At 32.1% G+C, this 18,348-nt stretch overlaps 1 protein-coding gene across 1 annotated transcript in view; it reads left to right on the top strand.

The window, feature by feature from the left end:
- The window catches only part of osy (ABC transporter oskyddad), a 59,815-nt gene that overhangs the window by 20,913 nt on the left and 20,554 nt on the right, over window positions 1–18,348 (top strand). Inside the window, exons 2-3 of the mRNA XM_072531314.1 lie at window positions 9,673–9,867; window positions 17,060–17,219. Coding sequence (XP_072387415.1) covers window positions 9,689–9,867; window positions 17,060–17,219 — 339 coding nt within the window. The 5' untranslated portion in view covers window positions 9,673–9,688. The remainder of the gene's footprint in view (window positions 1–9,672; window positions 9,868–17,059; window positions 17,220–18,348) is intronic.

Raw genomic sequence — 18,348 nt, forward strand, 5'->3', positions numbered from 1 at the left:
TGTTGTTTTCGTTTATTAAAATACTTAATAAATAATGAGCTTGTTGATCAAACATGCACTAGTAGGCCAATAAATGGACGTGAAATACTCCGATACCGTGCTATTTTCCGTGCCAACCATCGAATAGCATGAACATTTGGATCTAGGTTCTACTTACCCCCACTTCATTTTTGTACTTGTACTGTTCATTGCTTTTTATTTTTTAGGAGAGAAAAGTGCCCCTATTGAAAAAAATCATGTAATTGTAAATCCAAGCAATTTGGAATTATTTAATTATACAGTGATAGCTATTAAATTTAGACATTAGATATCAGAACTTAAAACTCAGTGACGCGGGGACCGAACACAAACTATTGTGTATTTTTATGTATGAGAGAGTAATAAAACAATAAATTATGTATGCAAATCCCTAAACTGTTGATACGGGTGACTCAATGAAAAACAGATATTTGTCAACAAGTTTACAGAAGTATATAGGAAAACAATTTTAAATTGAGTATGACCACCAGGTATAAAGGTTGGAGCAGAATAGAATACAATAGTTGTGAGGGTTACTAATCCCTAAATAAGGTTGCTAGTGTCGGAGTGATGGAGGTTAACAGGTACTAATGAATTTGCAAGAAATGTAAGATGTTTATTTTATTGGTTATATATAACCAATAAAAGTTTAATAAGTACCTACGTATTTGCAAAATAAAGTTTAATTCTTTAGATAAAATAAAACGTTTTATTTTATCTGAAATGAGTGCATTCCACGAAGTAAGGGTTTCAACAATCAAACATTTAATTCTTTAATTCCAGGAATCTACGACAGTAATTGACTAGATAATTACCTTCTAAACTTATTCCACAGAAAATGTGATAGTGGGTTTTTCCATTTTGTATATAGGAAGGTCCAAGTGGCGTATTCAAAATTCTTAACAGTTCACTAAAAGTAGGTACTTCAGTTGCAAGGTGCAGTTTATTGTGTATACTAGTGTTATGGAAAATTTGGAAGTGCCGTGTAAACGCCGAAAAATTGGTCCTCTAACAGTTAATGAAAAAACATTAATATTTAATTGTTTTAAATCATTTACAGACAAACGTTTATGTGAAAGTGTTGATGAGACCGTTGAGTTAGTTAGCAGTACACTTGGTGTTGGGAAATCTACGATTTACAGAGTTATTAAAGAAGAGAAATGTGGTAGTTTTCAAATGCCACGTAATGCTCCAGGGAAACCAAAATTTCAAATAGAATATCATTTTAAAGAAGGACTTCGACGGAAAGTGCATGAATTCTTCTTTTAGACAAGAATTTCCAACATTGGATAAAGTTCTTGTCTCAGTTCGAGATGATAAGGATTACCCAGAAATGAGTCGAAGTACGTTATGGAAACTTTTAAAAGAAATAGGCTTCCGCTGGAAAAAGAATCCCAGAAAGTCTATTTTATTAGAAAGAAGCGATATTGTCATATGGAGAAGACATTTTCTAAGGACCATAAAGGAAATGGGAAACCAAAAAAGAAAAATATTTTATCTTGATGAAACATGGATCAACGAGGGTCATACACCAAATAAATTTTGGCAGGATGAAACTGTTACAAGTCAAAGGCACGCTTTTGTAAATAACTTATCTACTGGTTTAAACCCACCATCAGGAAAGGGACGCAGGCTGATAATAGTACACATTGGCAGTTCAGACGGTTTTGTTGAAGGTGGTTTATTAACTTTTGAATCAACTCGTACCGGTGACTACCATGAAGACATGAACGCTGATGTCTTTCAAGAATGGTTCGAACAAATGATAGATCTTCTTCCTAAGAACTGTGTAATAGTAATGGATAATGCAAGTTATCACTCCAGACTTATAGAAGGACTGCCCACAACCAAGTGGTTAAAAAAAGACTTGCAGAATTGGCTGAGTTCAAAAAATATTACGTACCATCCCGGATCTATAAGAAAGGAACTTTATTCGTTGTGTGCCCTTCATAAAGAAAAATTTAAAAAATACGAAATTGATGAATTTGCCAAAAATCGTGGAACGACAGTACTTAGATCCCCACCATATCATTGTGAATTAAATCCGATTGAACTGGTATGGGCACAGATAAAGAGTGAAGTTTCAAGAAAAAATACCACTTTTAAAATTCATGATGTTAAACAGTTGTTTTTGGAGGCCGTAAATAATGTAAAACCTGAAAACTGGGAAAAGGCAGTAAATCACACTATTAAAGAAGAGGAAAAAATGTGGAAGCTGGACAATATTACTGATAAAATGATCGAGCCAGTTATTATAAATCTTGGTTCTGAAAGTTCATCTTCTGAATCTGATTTGGATTTGTAACAAGTAGCTGTAAGTTTTATATTAATATTTTTATTCATCTATTTAACATACCTTAGACGGTTTTAAAAACTCTTTTTCTCTTTTGTAATTTTTAAAAATTAAAAAAAATGTGAATTTTTTAAAACCCTTTTTAATGTAGGCCAGTCAGTTCTAATATAGTGTGTGATAAAAGAGGTCACTTTTGTTTACATACACATAACACTTTATAACACTGAAATAATTCATTTATTTTTTACAATTATTCAAAGTAATTTTTCAATTAATCTTGAGCACGCCCATGGAGTGGTCGGAGCTACCAGTTAAAATTATGCTAATTACTCTCTTGTTCATAAAAATAAACTATAGTACTAGCAAAAATAAGAATGAAAATAATACCAAAACATTTTCTACAGGAAATCACCGAGGAAAAATTCAATGTAGAATCACTGTGAAACGACTGAAGAGAAATGTAATGCAGACCAAGATAATTTAGAAGGCTAATATTGAAGAAGAAACCGGCTTTAACGCCTACATACAAGAAGGAAGAAAAAGAAGAAGGCTTTCTTATAATTTATTATTATTCCATGTGATAGCTGTATATTTATGGTTAGTTTCTTAGCTTCTTCATCAAGTTGTTCATTAGTTTTGGTTGGTATATTTTAAGTCAATTCTCTCACTCCTGTCTAAAGCTCTCTCTCACTCCAGTCCGTTATTATTGGTTAAGTTAGTTTTAAGGGTAAACTTTTGAACATCGTTCTAATGTTTGATTGAAAATAATAGACAACACTAACGGTGTAAAACGGCAACACTATCCCACTACACACAACAATAGAACAATACTTCTAGTAAAGGAGTGATCGTACCCTCAATTTTATTCCCTAAACCAAACATCTATAAAGCTACACTGCTCTCATTAGATGGTCAAACATCCAAACAGATATAACATGTGTTAATAGACATAAAAGTGGCATTAAATATAAAGAATGTGAGAGCCAGGAGATGAGCAGCATGCGGTTCGGATCACTTCCTATTACAAATAAAATTTTGATGCCGTATAGAGAAGAATAAGCAATAACCACCAAACAAGCCGATGAATTCAATCTGGACAACCTGAAAAATCCAAAAATAGAAAAGTGATTGCGAGAAAAATTGAAAAATATTTTTTCTTTTCATGGTTTTAGCAAGGTTTTTACTGCCGGATGCCCTTCCTGACACAAACCCTCCTCCTTTATCCGGGCTTGGGACCGGCACTTATACTGACTGACAGGCGTCAGCTAGATAATTATCCTAGTATTACTGAGAAAAACATTTCAAAAGTCTGACAAATATTTAAATTTAGCTCACCTATCCATAATATTTAATAAATATTCTACCAATTTTCATGGCAATTAATTTTTTACGAATTAATTAATGTATCTGATATTCTGCAACTTGTCCGAATTTACGCAATAATTGTGAACATATTTCACTAAAAAAAAATTAAGCAAACGGTGATTTGTCACAAGCAGGTTTTGCGTCAAGGCTTTTTATTTTCCCGAATCGATCAGTAAATTATAACTTATAGGTAATATTTACAAGGTAATACGAAAAAAATATATCATCAGCCAAAAACATGGCTATAATTCATATTTTTATTGCATTTTTTAGAATTATTAATTATATGGTTAGAAAATAGCTAGATAAAGACATGTTCCGTATACGCATATGCTTCTGATTAGACAAATAAGAATACGATCATTTTAAAATAAAAAGAATGGAAATAATTACTATTTTAATGGGAATAAGCTACAATTGAAGGTTAAAGTAAGTTTATTAAAATAGTAATTACTTTAAAATGCCACAAGAAAATAGCTTGAAAACATTATCAAGAATAAAATTCTCTCACTGAATATACTTTAAAATCACAATCAGTCTTCAAGGTTTACGGTCAAAAGGTTTACGATCAGAAGGATACGTTCAAAATAATTCAGAAAATAGATAAATTGACTAATTCTAAGTAACTTTTGTTCTATAGATTTTTGTCGTGTTGCAAGTGAAAATGTTCATTTTTCAAAAAAAGAAACACGTTTTCGAAAAAATATAATTAGTAAAAATGTAGCTTATAACAAAAACAGAAAAATGGTGAATGTATGAAATCTACAGACTCGCTAGAAGCAAAGTTGTAAATGAAAAGTAGATATTTCAAAGTGAAATAACCAAAAACAGTTTTCGGGGATAACTCATAAAAACTATTCTAAAGTGTTTAAAAGAAGCTTTATTTTGGTTTTTTAAAACAGTTTCTACCATCAATACTAAGTGAGTTACACTCAAAATAAAATCGGTCACTTTTTTTGGTAAAAAAATTGTAAAAATCATCCCCTAAATGAAATTAATCGTTACCGCTGTACAATTTACTTTATTTATGTATTGTTTATATGATCTGTAAGTTTAATCGGTTTAAAATTCTTATTTTTGAAAAAAAATTAGTAATAAAGTAAAAAAAGTGTTTTATTGTTATATAAAATGAATTGCGAAAGAGATAAAAATACTCTATTACGCAGACGACGCTGCATTAATAGCCCAAGATGAAGATAGTCTGCCAAGACTGGTCCACATATTTTTTAACATAAGAGCAAAAGAATTTAATATGACAATCTTAACTCAGAAAACTAGCCAGGTAGAAAAAAGTCAGCAAAGAACCAACCAGATGTAAAGCCAGTTAGAAATTGATGACATCAGTATTGAAGAAGTAATGGAAATAAAATACCTGGGAATTACATTGTCTAACTATGGAGACCTGGACAAACAAGTGAGAGATCAAGTACAAAAAGCAAATAGACTGGCAGGATGCATTAATAAAACTATATGGGGAAACAGACACATTAACACTAAGATGAAGTCAAGCATTCATAAAGCCAGTATAAGACTATTAATGATATATGCCTCAGAAACAAGACCCGATACAGCCACAACGCAAAGGCTACTGGAAACGGCAGAGATGAGAGTACTGAGAAGAATTACAGGAAATAGGCTGAGAGATCGAAAGAGAAGTGAAGACTGTGCAAAATATGCAGTGACAACCTTCCATAAAGGTATTAATCCGACAATGAACAAGCAGAATTGCTTATAAAAAAGAAGAAGAAGAAGAAGAAGACCATTTAACTATAGATAAAGATAAATTTGTCTCTATTTTCTATTTTCTCATGCATTTAAGTAGTATAAATAGTAGCTTAGTGTATTAGTATAAGCTTAGAATTGCTTATTTTAATAAGTCAAAATAAAGATTTATTAGTTTACATTTTGTCTCTGATGCTTATTAATTTGGTAGCAGTTTTCTCAATCGAAGAAAAATATTTCAACCATCTTATGTGTATGAGATTGGAGCAAAGATCCGCATAAATAAACATAAACATAAATAAGCACAAACGAAGCAGTTCTCAGTAATTTTAAATCTTTTTGGTACCATAGATATACATTGCTTAAATAAAAATCACGAAATTCCTCATATAAAGTTCAAAGTAAGTTCTTTAACATATTATGCAGATGAAGGTTAAATTGGACATTTCTTATATGTAATGACAATGACAAGGTAATGACAACTTACCAACCACATCAGGTGAAGTGGAAAAAGCAATATCACTACTAAAAGATCACAAAGCTCCTGGACCTGAAAATGCATATACTGAACTCATAATGCTATTTAACACCGATGGTACTCAACGACTAACAAAAATATTCAATGACATATTTAAACGGAGTAATACCAAAATCATGGCTAAAGTCAACGTTTATTGCTCTACCATAGAAAACAAAATCCGTATCCTTCAATGATTTTTGGACTATCAGCTTAATGAGCCACATTTTAAAGTTATTATAAAATTAAAATAGATAGTGATACCCAGAAAGCAAAAAACTGGTTTGCACATAATGGGCTAAAGCTAAATGAAGAGAAAAATCAGAATTTGATTTTTAGTTCCGATTGAAAGTATACCTCTAATAGTGTTAAACTATTAGGAATCTTTCTAGATGATAATTTCGATTCTAGTGCTTATAGAGATAACTTGAAGAGAAGAGAAGTTTTAGACTTGCTACAAGTATATTTTTAATACGCAACTTAGTTTAATATGATTCCTAAAAATACCCTTAGAATGTGCTACTTTGCACTATTTCATAGTCATTTACAGTGCGGAATAACTGAACAAACTAGTACACAATAGTACCTACTATAATTATATTTCATGTTTTTTATAATTCCATTAAGTGTGTTTGTCGTTTTTTTTAATTGTTAACATTAAATAATATATAGATGTTTGTAATGTTTAAATTCGCTAAAAATTTTATGTGTCACTATTCCTTTGACTTGTCAAAAACAAAATTATATTTGATTAAATAAATTCTATCCTATTCTATTCTATTTTTAAAAATCAAACATAAAGGATATGCGAAGAAAAAATCAGCCATACACAGTTTGGTTTTCAGAACGCAGTGGGTACGGTACAAAAGAGGCTCTCTTTAGCATACAAGTGCTATTTAAACGATCTCTAATCGATCTTATAGAGATGTGAATTGCGATATTTATGCATACTTCATTGATTACCATAAAGCGTTCGATATAGTAAAACACGACAAGCTGGTGGAAATATTAACAAATATTATAAAAAACACCTGTGATCTAAGAATTATTAGCAATATTTACTGGAATCAAACATCGTCTATTTGTACAGAGGCAGGAGAATCCGATGATATCAAATTCAAACGTGAGATTCGACAGGGATGTATACTATCACCCTTGCTACTCAGCATATACTCTGAGGAAATCTTTCAAGAAGAAGTAGAGGATGTTGAAGCCGGAATTCGAATTAACGGAGAATGTAACAATAAAATCAGATACGCGGATCACACACGGTGGTATTCGCTGAAAGTTATGAAGCCCTCCAGAAGTTAATGAATAGAATCACAGAAGTGAGTCAAATATATGGACTTTCACTGAACATTAAGAAAACATGTATGATGATCTCTAAGGAGGAACAGCAAAATTGAAGGAAACAGTGTGAGTGGTCAACCAATAGAAAGAGTAAAAACATACACATACCTTGGCATGAACGTCAATGAAAATTGGGGTCATTACCTAGAAATAAAATGTAGAATAGAGAAAGCAAGATCTGCATTTCAAAAAATGGCTAAGCTATTCAAATACTGATTTATCAGTACCCATAAAAATCAGGTTACTACGATGTTTTATCTTACCTATACTGTTGTACGGAAGTGAGTCGTAGACTCTCACAGACGCTACCTGCAAGAAAATTGAGGCATTCTAAATGTGGCTTTATCGCGGAATCCTGAAAATATCCCATACCGACTACGTTACTAACTAGGACGTTTTTTAAGAATGCAAAAAGGAAAAGAGTTGTTATCCACAATAAAAACAGCCAAAATCGAATACCTTGGTCACATCATGAGGAAAATCGAAAGATATTGGTTGCTGAACTTAATTCTACAAGGAAAAGTAGAAGGAAAACGAGAACCAGGAAGGCGAAGGATTTCTTGGCTAAAAAATCTACGTAAGTGGTTCAACACAACAACCACAAATCTTTTCAGAGCCGCAGTTTGCAAAATACAGATTGCCATGATGGTAGCCAACATCCGGAACGGATAGGTACTACAAGAAGAAGATGAGATAATTGTTAAAGCTTATAAATGAAACGCACCAGTTGAGTATACAGTTAAAACTAACTTTATTTTGTTCCAAAGGTGAATACAACTGACAGTTTACATTGTACCAATCTTCACTTCCTCTAATCTAAATGATATATGGCGCTAATATTAAAATTTTGTTTAGTTTATATTAATGTTTTAACAATACTAATAGACCTTTTAGTAAATAAATAAATAAATATATGTCATTAATATTTCTTCATCGTTTAAGATTACTAAGTTCTTAATAATACTTGCTATTTAGTACGGTAATAGTCATCATCATCATTCTGGCTTTACAACCCTGCGTGGTTCTTAGCCTCCTCAAAAATTTTTTGTCCAGTCGTCCCTATCCATCGCCTTTCTCCGCCAAGTACGTATTCTAAAATTTTTCATTGCCTTTATGGATGCTATCAACGAACCTTACTCTGGGTCTTCCTCTTCTTCTCTAAACAATGGGTCTATCAAGGAGCGTTTTTCTAGCTGGGTCATTTTGTTCCATCCGCATTACATATCCTATCCACTTCAGACGTCCTATCTTAATATGTTTTACTATATCAGGTTCCTGGTATGTTCTATAAAGTTCGAAGTTGTATCGTCTTCTTCACACTCCATTGTCATTCAATGCTCCATAGATTCGCCTTAGTACTTTTCTGTGAAAATATCCCAACATGTTTTCATTATTTTTTGTTAGAGTCCAGGTCGCTGAACCATATGGTAGGACTGGGCGTATTATTGTTTTGTAGAGTTTTATTTTTGTATTTCTCGATATAATTCTGGATTTAAGAAGGAGATTGAACCCAAAATAGCATCTGCTGGTCGTGCAAATTCTCCGTTTTATCTCTGCGGTAGTATTATTTTCAGTGTTAAGGAGCGCTCCCAGGTATACAAATTCGTTCACTGCTTCAATGACGAAGTTTTCTATAACAAGTGGTCGTAGAATTTGTAGTTGTCTGCTTTTTTTGATATACTTCATTTTGTTAGTGTTTATTATTAAACCCATTTTTGTAGCTGATTCTTTTAATGCTACATACGCCTCTCGTATAGCGTTTTCCGTTTTCCCAACAATATTGATATCATCAGCATATGCCAGAATTTGCATTGATTTATTATATATTGAACCAGTGGTTGTGATTTGTGACACACGTATTAGTTTTTCCAGAGCCAGGTTAAATAGTATACAGGAGAGAGTGTCTCGCTGGCGCAGTCCGTTATTTGTTTTAAAAGGTTCAGACAGTTCCTCCTGAATTCGTACACTATATTCAACTTTTAGTTAGTTTTGTTAAATTTACCAACTTATTTGGTTTTCCTAGCTCTTTTATTACTTTGAACATTTCTCTTCTATTCACAGAGTGGTAGGCTGCTTTGTAGTCTATAAATATGTGATGAGTATCAATACCATATTCCAGTGTTTTTTACAAAATTTGTTTCAGGGTTGCAATGTGATGAATTGTCGATTTACCACTTCTGAAACCAGTCTGATATTTTCCTACTATCCGTTCTGCATATGGTGCCATACGGTGACATAGTACTGTGGAAAATATTTTAACGCTGAATTTAGAAGCGTAATTCCTCTGTGGTTAGAGCATTCAAAGATATTTCCTTTTTTGTGTATGGTGCAAAGTATTCCAATATTACAATCATTGGGGAGGGATTTCTGTGTACGGTAAATAAATTTTGTATTATTTTTGTTCTAGGACGATTCTTACCACTATGGAACGTCCCAGCGATATTGAGCTACGCAGAAGGCAGTTCAAAACGCAACCTTCTACACTAAATTCCAGACGACAACAAGCGGTTTGCGTTAGGAGGGCTGTCAAAAAATATGGCACTAAAAGTAATCCATATGTTATATTGGACAATCTTAATATGACAGTTCCCAAAGGATGTATGTAAGTAACTGATAAATATACATATAATTATTCGCAAGAAAACGCCAAGAAACTTATTCATAATGACCTACTTCATTTTCAAAAAAGTAAAATATTTTAAGTTATTTTACGACTTAATATTTTCTCTTGTTTTATTAGTTTTACATATACTATTGAAAGGAATTAAGTGATAAAGCTTGATCTTGGCGTTGCTTAAATATCTGGAGTTGTACAGCTGGTTCCTAAAAAACTGATACGACTCTTAGTAAGATTTGATCATTTTAAGCAGTGTATTTGATTGGTCTGACACTATATTATATTTATTAAGACAGACAAATAATAAAATAAACAAACAAACAACAAACAATTGATTGCATACGTTAATTCATAAATTGTAATAATTATTAAGGCCATACATAAAATAGGATTGTTGTTATTATTTATTAAGAAATAAAACAAACGACTTAACTCAAAAATATATTAAAGCAAGAATTGAAACCAAATTAATAGATAACTTGGCACTATCAGAAGCAGCAAAACATTTTAACATAAAAGCAGAACCACAGTTTTTCTATTAATAAAAAATGGAGGACACAAGAAACTCTCGAAAGAAAGCGAGGGTCTGAAAGACCAAAACTATACTAAATTTAAGTAAGTAAAAATAAAATTAATATTTTGTAATATCTCCATCAGCATTGATAACAGCTTGCAGTCTTCGGTCGATCTGCGTGAAAGGAACTATGACATTGTCTTCTTCAGAAAGCTCTTCCCAAACCTGTTTTATACCGTGCCACAGTTCTTCAGCATTTTGAGGTATAAAATTACGCCGATAACCCCTTACACATTCTTAATTTGATTTAAATCTGGACTGTAGCTGGGCCATGGTAAGGTTTCGATGTTGTTATTATGGAGCCACTTGTTTATTATATTTGCAGTGTGAACAGGACAATTATCTTGTTGGAGGATAAAATTAGTTTCTGGATACAACTGTTCTATACTGGGAAACATGATGTTTTCTAGAATATTCTGTCCGTCTGCGCAACAAACTTATAACCATCAATACCATCAATACGCCATACTATTCCTATTCCTCTAGATGAAATCCATTACCATACATTGGCAGCATGACCAGCTGCTTGATATCTGTCAACATATAGAGGATTAAATATATTATTATCTAGTCCATACACCCCAATTTTGCCCCTTTTAGAAGATTGAAAAAGTTTTAAAAATATTGTACATTTTGTTTTATTAGAGCAAAGCCTGAAACCGGTTCCTAAGGACCAATTTACTAGTTTATACACTATATAAAGTGTTCTTGTAATATTCACAACATACTATTAACGTTTTTGCCTTTGATGTAAATAATTAGGTCATCAGCATATAGTCTTGCCCTAACAGGTTTCGCAATGATTTTTATTATATCATTGATTGCTAATCAAAATAGAGTAGGACTGATAATTTATCCTTGTGGGATTCCGTTTTGTTGTTCTCTAAGATAGGATATAGCACTATTCGCTCGGACTTGAAATGTTCTTTGAGTTAGAAAATTGTTTATGTAGGCCAAAATATTTCCTTGATATCCCATTTTTTTTAATTGTAGTTCATTTTCTACATCCTGTAGATCAGTTAGTAACGTCCCTTCTTTTTCTAGACTTACGATTTGTTATTTATAGTAAGTATGCTGTCTTGTTATTTTTTTAACTTTTTTTCAAACCGATGATATATTTGCTGTTAATGTCAGATTTGTATTTCCGCCAGGATTCTTGTTTGCTTTTTTTATGATTCTCCTTGCTTCAGCTCTACATTGTTGGTACTCTATTAATAGATCAATATTTTTGTACTTTTAGCGTCCTCACATTGTGTATTCCACCAGAGAACTTGTTTGTGTTTCTTTAAAAGCTGAGATTCAAATACAAATGTTGTTGATCTAATTTGTTTCATTTTTCTTGCCTTTATCAAATTTTGTTTTAATTTTGAGTAAAAGCTAAAACTGAATCGTCTGAGAGCTCCTTGCCATTTTGACCAATTTTCAACATACTCTAAGGACTTTATGTGTAGTTTCATAATCTTCGACGAAACCTGGACACACTATTATGATCTCGAGGCAAGAATGGTGAAAACAGTGAATACACAAGGATTCTTCGCCATCAAAACAGGCCATAATAGTTTCGTTAGCAGGAAAAGTTATCGCAACTCTGTTTTGGGATTGGATAATGAAATGTAAGAAAAATCTGAGAATTGTGTGATTGTAAACTAGTAAACTCAATAGCATTAAAAAGATCCTTTATCCTTAATCCGCAGGATCAAATGGAATGATCTAAAACAATCAAAAAATGATAATCATTAGAAAAGCTAGTATATTTGACGCACAAAACCCAGTTAGCATTAATTATCTCAAATTAAAACAGGTTTTTCTATTGACGGAATTTGACATTATGCATTTGGAACCATTTAAATAAAAACAATGGACTGTCTAATAAAATTTAAAAAGATCCTTGAATTTGAACTATAATTTATTGAATTCCGATTGTTTTAAAAGATAAAAAAAATCTAACATTTTTTAAGTTAATGAAGTCATTAACAGCAGGAAGAGACAAGAATATGACACAGTTTGAACATTAAATAATAAAATATATTCTTCATTGTTTAACTATTTTGAAATTGAACTTTGTAGAAAAATAAAAATAGATATGGTCATAAATTCAATATAATGTGAAAATATACAACACGTCATTAAAAAGGAGCCTCCTACAATTTTTGACATTTTAAAATTTTTAAAAACACTACAAGAAATTGATTGTCATTAGATTTTTGTGTAATGTTTAAGCAGTACGTAACCATTTTTTAAATAACAAATGCCAAAAAAAATTTCTCCCAAAATGATGAATTTAATGAAAAATTTTAAAAATTATTATTGTAAATTTTTTCTGTATGCTTTATAAAAATTACAATAAAGTCCTGATTTTTAATATTCTGTATTACCACCTTTATTTTAAATTACATCCCGTATTTGACTTAAAATTGAAATGATTAAATTCTGGATGTGGTCTTGAGGAAAAGCTTCCCATTCTTCCACGAGCGCCAATCGAAGCTGCTTACGAATTATTGGAGCAGGTATTCTGTTTCTTACTCTTTTCACAACTCACTTACTCAATTCATTTTTGGCACACCGATGGTTTCTAGGTATTGCGTTACCATCCTGGATAAATGTGGCCGCGCGTTGTCTTGTATGCAAATAAAGTTTTCCCCCACAAACTTAGCAAAAGGCATTGCATGCTCGTGTAGAATTTCAGTAATGTGTCGGTAAGCATTCAACGCTCATCTATTAATAAAAACAAGATCAGTACGGCCTTCAAATGAAATACTTGCCAAAACATTACAGAGGCTCCTCCAAAAGAACACGTGCTCGTCGAGCACAAGCGGCATATCGTTCTTCACGTCTTATGTACATTTTGATGCGACCGTCTGAGGTATAAAAGACCATCCTGGACTCATCTGGATGTGCTGCTCTTAACAAAGGTCCTGTTACTGGACAGCGAGCCCTTAGCATAAATTCCCTCAACCTTCTTCTCACTGTAGAAGTGCTTAATATCCACCTGTAAGCATTTTGAAAGCAGTTTTGGATTGCTCTAGCCGTAAAGAACCGATTTTGCACAGAAGTGCGTCGTAAAGAACGGTCTTCTCTGGCTGTCGTGATTCTCGCGACTGATCCTGATCGTCGTTTGTACAATTTAGTCTCTCCAAATCGTTGGTATGTTTTGTGGACCATACAACAATACGACCGACAGACTATAAGCTGTCTGGCCACTTCTCTTTGACTCATTCCATTATCAATCAACGTAACAATTTGAACAGATCTAACAAGTCTCCCAGCCACAGTTTTAATTTTAAAATTGCACAAATTTAGTCTTTGAACAATTGTAAACTAATGAAAGATTTTATGAGAAACAGAACAGCCATATGCCAAGACAAATAACGTACAAACAACACGTGCATTCCGAAGTCGTAAAACTAATTCAATGGACTACCTAAGCTCTGACGTCACAATGGGTGGGCATTTTAAAAACCTTTCCAAACATTTCTAATTTGTGTGTATTTGTCATATAAGAACTTGGAAATATATTTTTTTTAATTCATAAAACATAATGACGATATTAGATTTTTGTTTCGATACAGGGCAGCGATAAGCAGCTTATACGTATTTCGACCTCTTTAGGTCTCCTCAGAGTGGTATAACCACTGCTCTGAATCAAAACAAAAATCTTTCCCGTCCTAGACCAATAGTTATCAAAATAAGTTTGAAGAATAAATAGGGACTTTTGGTTATGAACGTTCATTCTGTGCGATTGGTATTATTTGTTGTTTGTGAATTTGTTAGGTAGGAATATCAAAGTATTCAGATATTAACTATGAATGTTTATATTTTAAGGTTATGTTATTGTTTGATTAAAACTTTAATTATTTTTTTACTATATTTCAAGGTATTTTGTTGTTTTTATCAGGGTTATTTCAAAATAAATCAATAAATAATTGAATTAAGTTACGAAGTTGAAAAATATTTAAATTAATGTTTTATTCTTTTGTCGTTGCCAGTGATTTTATCTTGTAAAAGACTAAAAATATTCTCTTTCTCGTACTTTAAGTTGTAATATAACATTCCTTGAAAAACTTTCTATCAAATTGCCATAATAAGTGGTCAAAAAAGGTTTGTTAGGTGTTGTAATGGTTTTTGATTTTATTTTTTTTTAGATCTGGGCATATATTAGCTAGTAAACATGTTTTGAATATATCCAGTATTACTGAATTTTTCAGTCTTCTTCTTTTGCTGCCTATTCGTTTTGAATATTGGCGATCATTCTGGCTATAATTATTTTATTAACTGATGTTTTAAATAGACTAGTTGTTGTTAGGAGAACCATTTCCTCAGGTTTTTTAACCGTGATATTCTTCTCCAAATTTCTCGCTTTTCGAATAGTTTGCCTGGAAGGATTATTTTTAGTAATCTGTATTTATACGTGCCGTTTCTCATTATGTGTCCGAGATATTCTAACTTTCTCCTTTTAATCGTATCCATCACTTATCTTTCTTTCCCCATTCTTCGTAGTACAGTTTCGTTGGTTATCTTGTCCGTCCATGATATTCTTAGGATTCTTCTGTATAGCCACATCTCGAAGACTTCAAGTTTTTTCTCCATCGCTTCCAATCGCCAATTTTTCAGTAATGACAACAAAACTACTATTAACCATTTAAACTACGAGAAAACCAATATACTTAGTCTTTTTGGGGATAAAATCACTAGCCTTTAAGGTGCAATAGCATTGCATGGAGACTAATAGAACAAGCTTCACCAAAAATTGATGTAGTGAAACAAGATAAATAAATAGATAAACAAATACAAAATCACTTATTTTTAAATGATTCATGAAAAAATAGAGTCTAACCTGATATTTGGCAATTTTCGTTGGATTCTGTGAAAATGCTAAAACAGGTCGATTTTAGTTCCAAAGGGTACATCTTTTAACGATATTGATATATGACATACGTCAACCCCTTTCCTTCCAGTACCATAAACCCTTATTTTTAAACAGAGCAAACATCTTGTGTGGCACATAATTAGATAATTATTTCGCTGGAGAAATCAGGCATCCATGATTTTTCTTTTTATATTAACCGTATTCTTGTGGAATCTTTAATGGAAGTGTTACACCTCTTAAAAAATAAACGTAACACTTATGCTTTATTATTTATTCAGAAATAACACCGTTATTTCCGAGCTTAGGGGTATTTTTCATTGAAATCGACAATATTTGAATCTTTTGACTAATTTTTTATTCACAAATGGATCTCAATCTAACAAAGTCTTTCCAGTCTATCAACTTCTGTATTATACTCGTAGTATGACATCATTTCATTATTTTACTATAATAAAATTATGAAATCACATTAGATCACCATTTTATTGGTGTCAATGAACTTGAATACAATAACAAAATATGTATATTTGATTGATTTCACTGATCTTAAACATATTTTTTACTAACCAAAGAAATTATATCCGAACATGGAACTATCTTAGAACTTGGAAGCGATTGTGCGGTGTTCGATTTTAAGAAAGCTGCAGACAGTTATAAAATTCACAAGTATAAAATCAAAGCGTTATGATTTAAACTGGAAGAGTAATGAACAATTAAGCTATTTTAAACCCGTTTTAGAACGAGACAACTTTGGAAAACATCCACCTGCAGACAAGTTTATAAATACTCAGTTTACTTACAACAACAATACTAGTAAAATAAACAGGTTCCTCTGTTTATCGACACGATATGAGTGAATATAAATAGTCACGAAAAATACTAGAAATATGGACCAGTTTTGTCCTGGTATAATAACAAAATATAGTTTATAAGTAAAACAAGAAAAAGCAGTTGATGTTAGAAAATTGATAGAAAGACATTATGATTTAAACTGGAAGAGTATTGAAGAATTAAGCTATTTTAAACACGTTTTAGAACAAGACAACTTTGGAAAACATCCACCTACAGACAAGTTCATAAATAATTAGTTTACTTTCAACAACAATACTAATCATAAATTTAGTTTAAAAGAGACAATCAAATAACAGAGTTAAACAGGAGAATAGGACTGACATGGGCAGCTTACGGAAAACTGAGGGAAGAGTTTCAAATTTAACAGTTTTAATCTAATAGGAGAAAAACTAGTGTTTGGACAGGACATGGGCAGGACATTTTGAATTTTCTGAATGGGCAGAAAATTTTAGAATCGAGACCTAGACATGATGCTTATCATAATCGAGGAAGTCCTCCAACAAGGTGGTCAGATGACATTAAACGCATCTAGCACAACTGGATTCAGGGTGCTCAAGACCGGATACCGGAATCAGTTACGGGATGCCAATGTTCAACAGTGGACTCAAAACGACTAATGATGATGAAATATATTTTATATCTATTTTCCAGCAATTTAGTCTTTATTTAGCACTTTTTCAATTTTCCTCCATTAACTATAATAACATTCGTTTCTTTAATATTCACTTTTGTATTTGCTTCTACAGAAGTTACCTTTGGAGTTATAGTTGTTTCATTTGTACTAACAGGGTGGCTCCTTCTTTGACTTAGCTTTGGCAACACCACGACAATCAAGAAATTACATACCCGTAACATCAAATTAACTGGTTTCTTCTTTGTTTCAGATACGGACTTCTGGGTGCTAGTGGCTGTGGTAAAACGACTTTGCTCAATTGTATTGTAGGTAGAAAAAGACTTAATTCCGGAGAATTATGGGTACTGGGTGGAACACCTGGTTCGAGAGGCAGCGGAGTTCCTGGTCCACGAGTTGGATATATGCCACAGGTAAAAGATTATTTTGTATTTATAAAAAAAATGGTCATAGTTCGAATAAAAAACGTAACTGGGTTGAAAATTCGTCAGAGGATATCGATATTTTTAATTTTTCTTATTTGAACAGTCTTTCATAAAGTTCTCTATAATTCTAACAATAAAAAACTGAAAACTTTTGTTTTCAACACTTTCACAAAATTTATTTTAAATTATTATCACTACAGCGGTTTCGGTCAGAGTGCCTTTCTGGAGTGATCTATTTTTAGTATGCCTTTACACTTTATAATCTCTAACCGAATAAGTTGAGGAGAGGAGAACTATTTGTCTCAAGTTGGTCATTCAGAATTATGTTTGTATTTTTTAATTGGCTGATTTCCATATATTTTAATAAAGATAGCTTAAGGCCTTTATTTTGAATGTGAAGAATTTGAAATTCGTCATTAAAAGAATGATTATGGTCTAGAAGGTGAAGTGCGTACGTAGAGTCTGTTTTCTATTATTCAAAGCCCTTTTATGTTCTGCTATACGCTTGATAAAAGTTCTACCATTTTGACCGATGTAAGTTTTTGGGCAGTCGCCACATTTAAGTTTGTATACACCGCTGTGTAATTGCTTTTTCTTTTCGCTCTTGTTGTTCTTAATATATTTACCTAAGTTATTGTTTGTTCTAAAAGCTGGTGTTATCCCTTTCTTTTTTATGTATTTGGCTATTTTTGTTGATATCTTGACATGGGAATTTCTATTAATCTATGTAACATGCTATGGTAGGCAGCCTATGTTGTGTAGGATGATGAATTGTGTATAGTCGTGTCAGGATGGGTAGGTTTATGAAATACGGAGAACTCATGTTTGTTTTTAAGTCTGATAATTTTTAAATCTAGAAAATTTATGGGTTGATTCTGTTCTCTTTCTACTGTGAATTAAATATGACTATGGAGTAAATTAATATACGATAAGAATTGATCAAGTTGTCTGTTAGTTTCTGTAAAACATACCAGTACATCGTCTACATATCTCCACCAAGACAAAAACTGTTTAAATATGTGATGTTTTGAAATCTTTGTTTCTAGATGGTTCATAAAAAGATCTGATAGCAATGGTCTTAGAGGATTACCCATTATAAGTCCTGCACTGTTATTTG

The sequence above is a fragment of the Diabrotica undecimpunctata genome, chromosome 5 (genome assembly GCF_040954645.1).
Source record: "Diabrotica undecimpunctata isolate CICGRU chromosome 5, icDiaUnde3, whole genome shotgun sequence".
In the NCBI taxonomy this organism is placed as follows: Eukaryota; Metazoa; Arthropoda; class Insecta; order Coleoptera; family Chrysomelidae; genus Diabrotica; species Diabrotica undecimpunctata.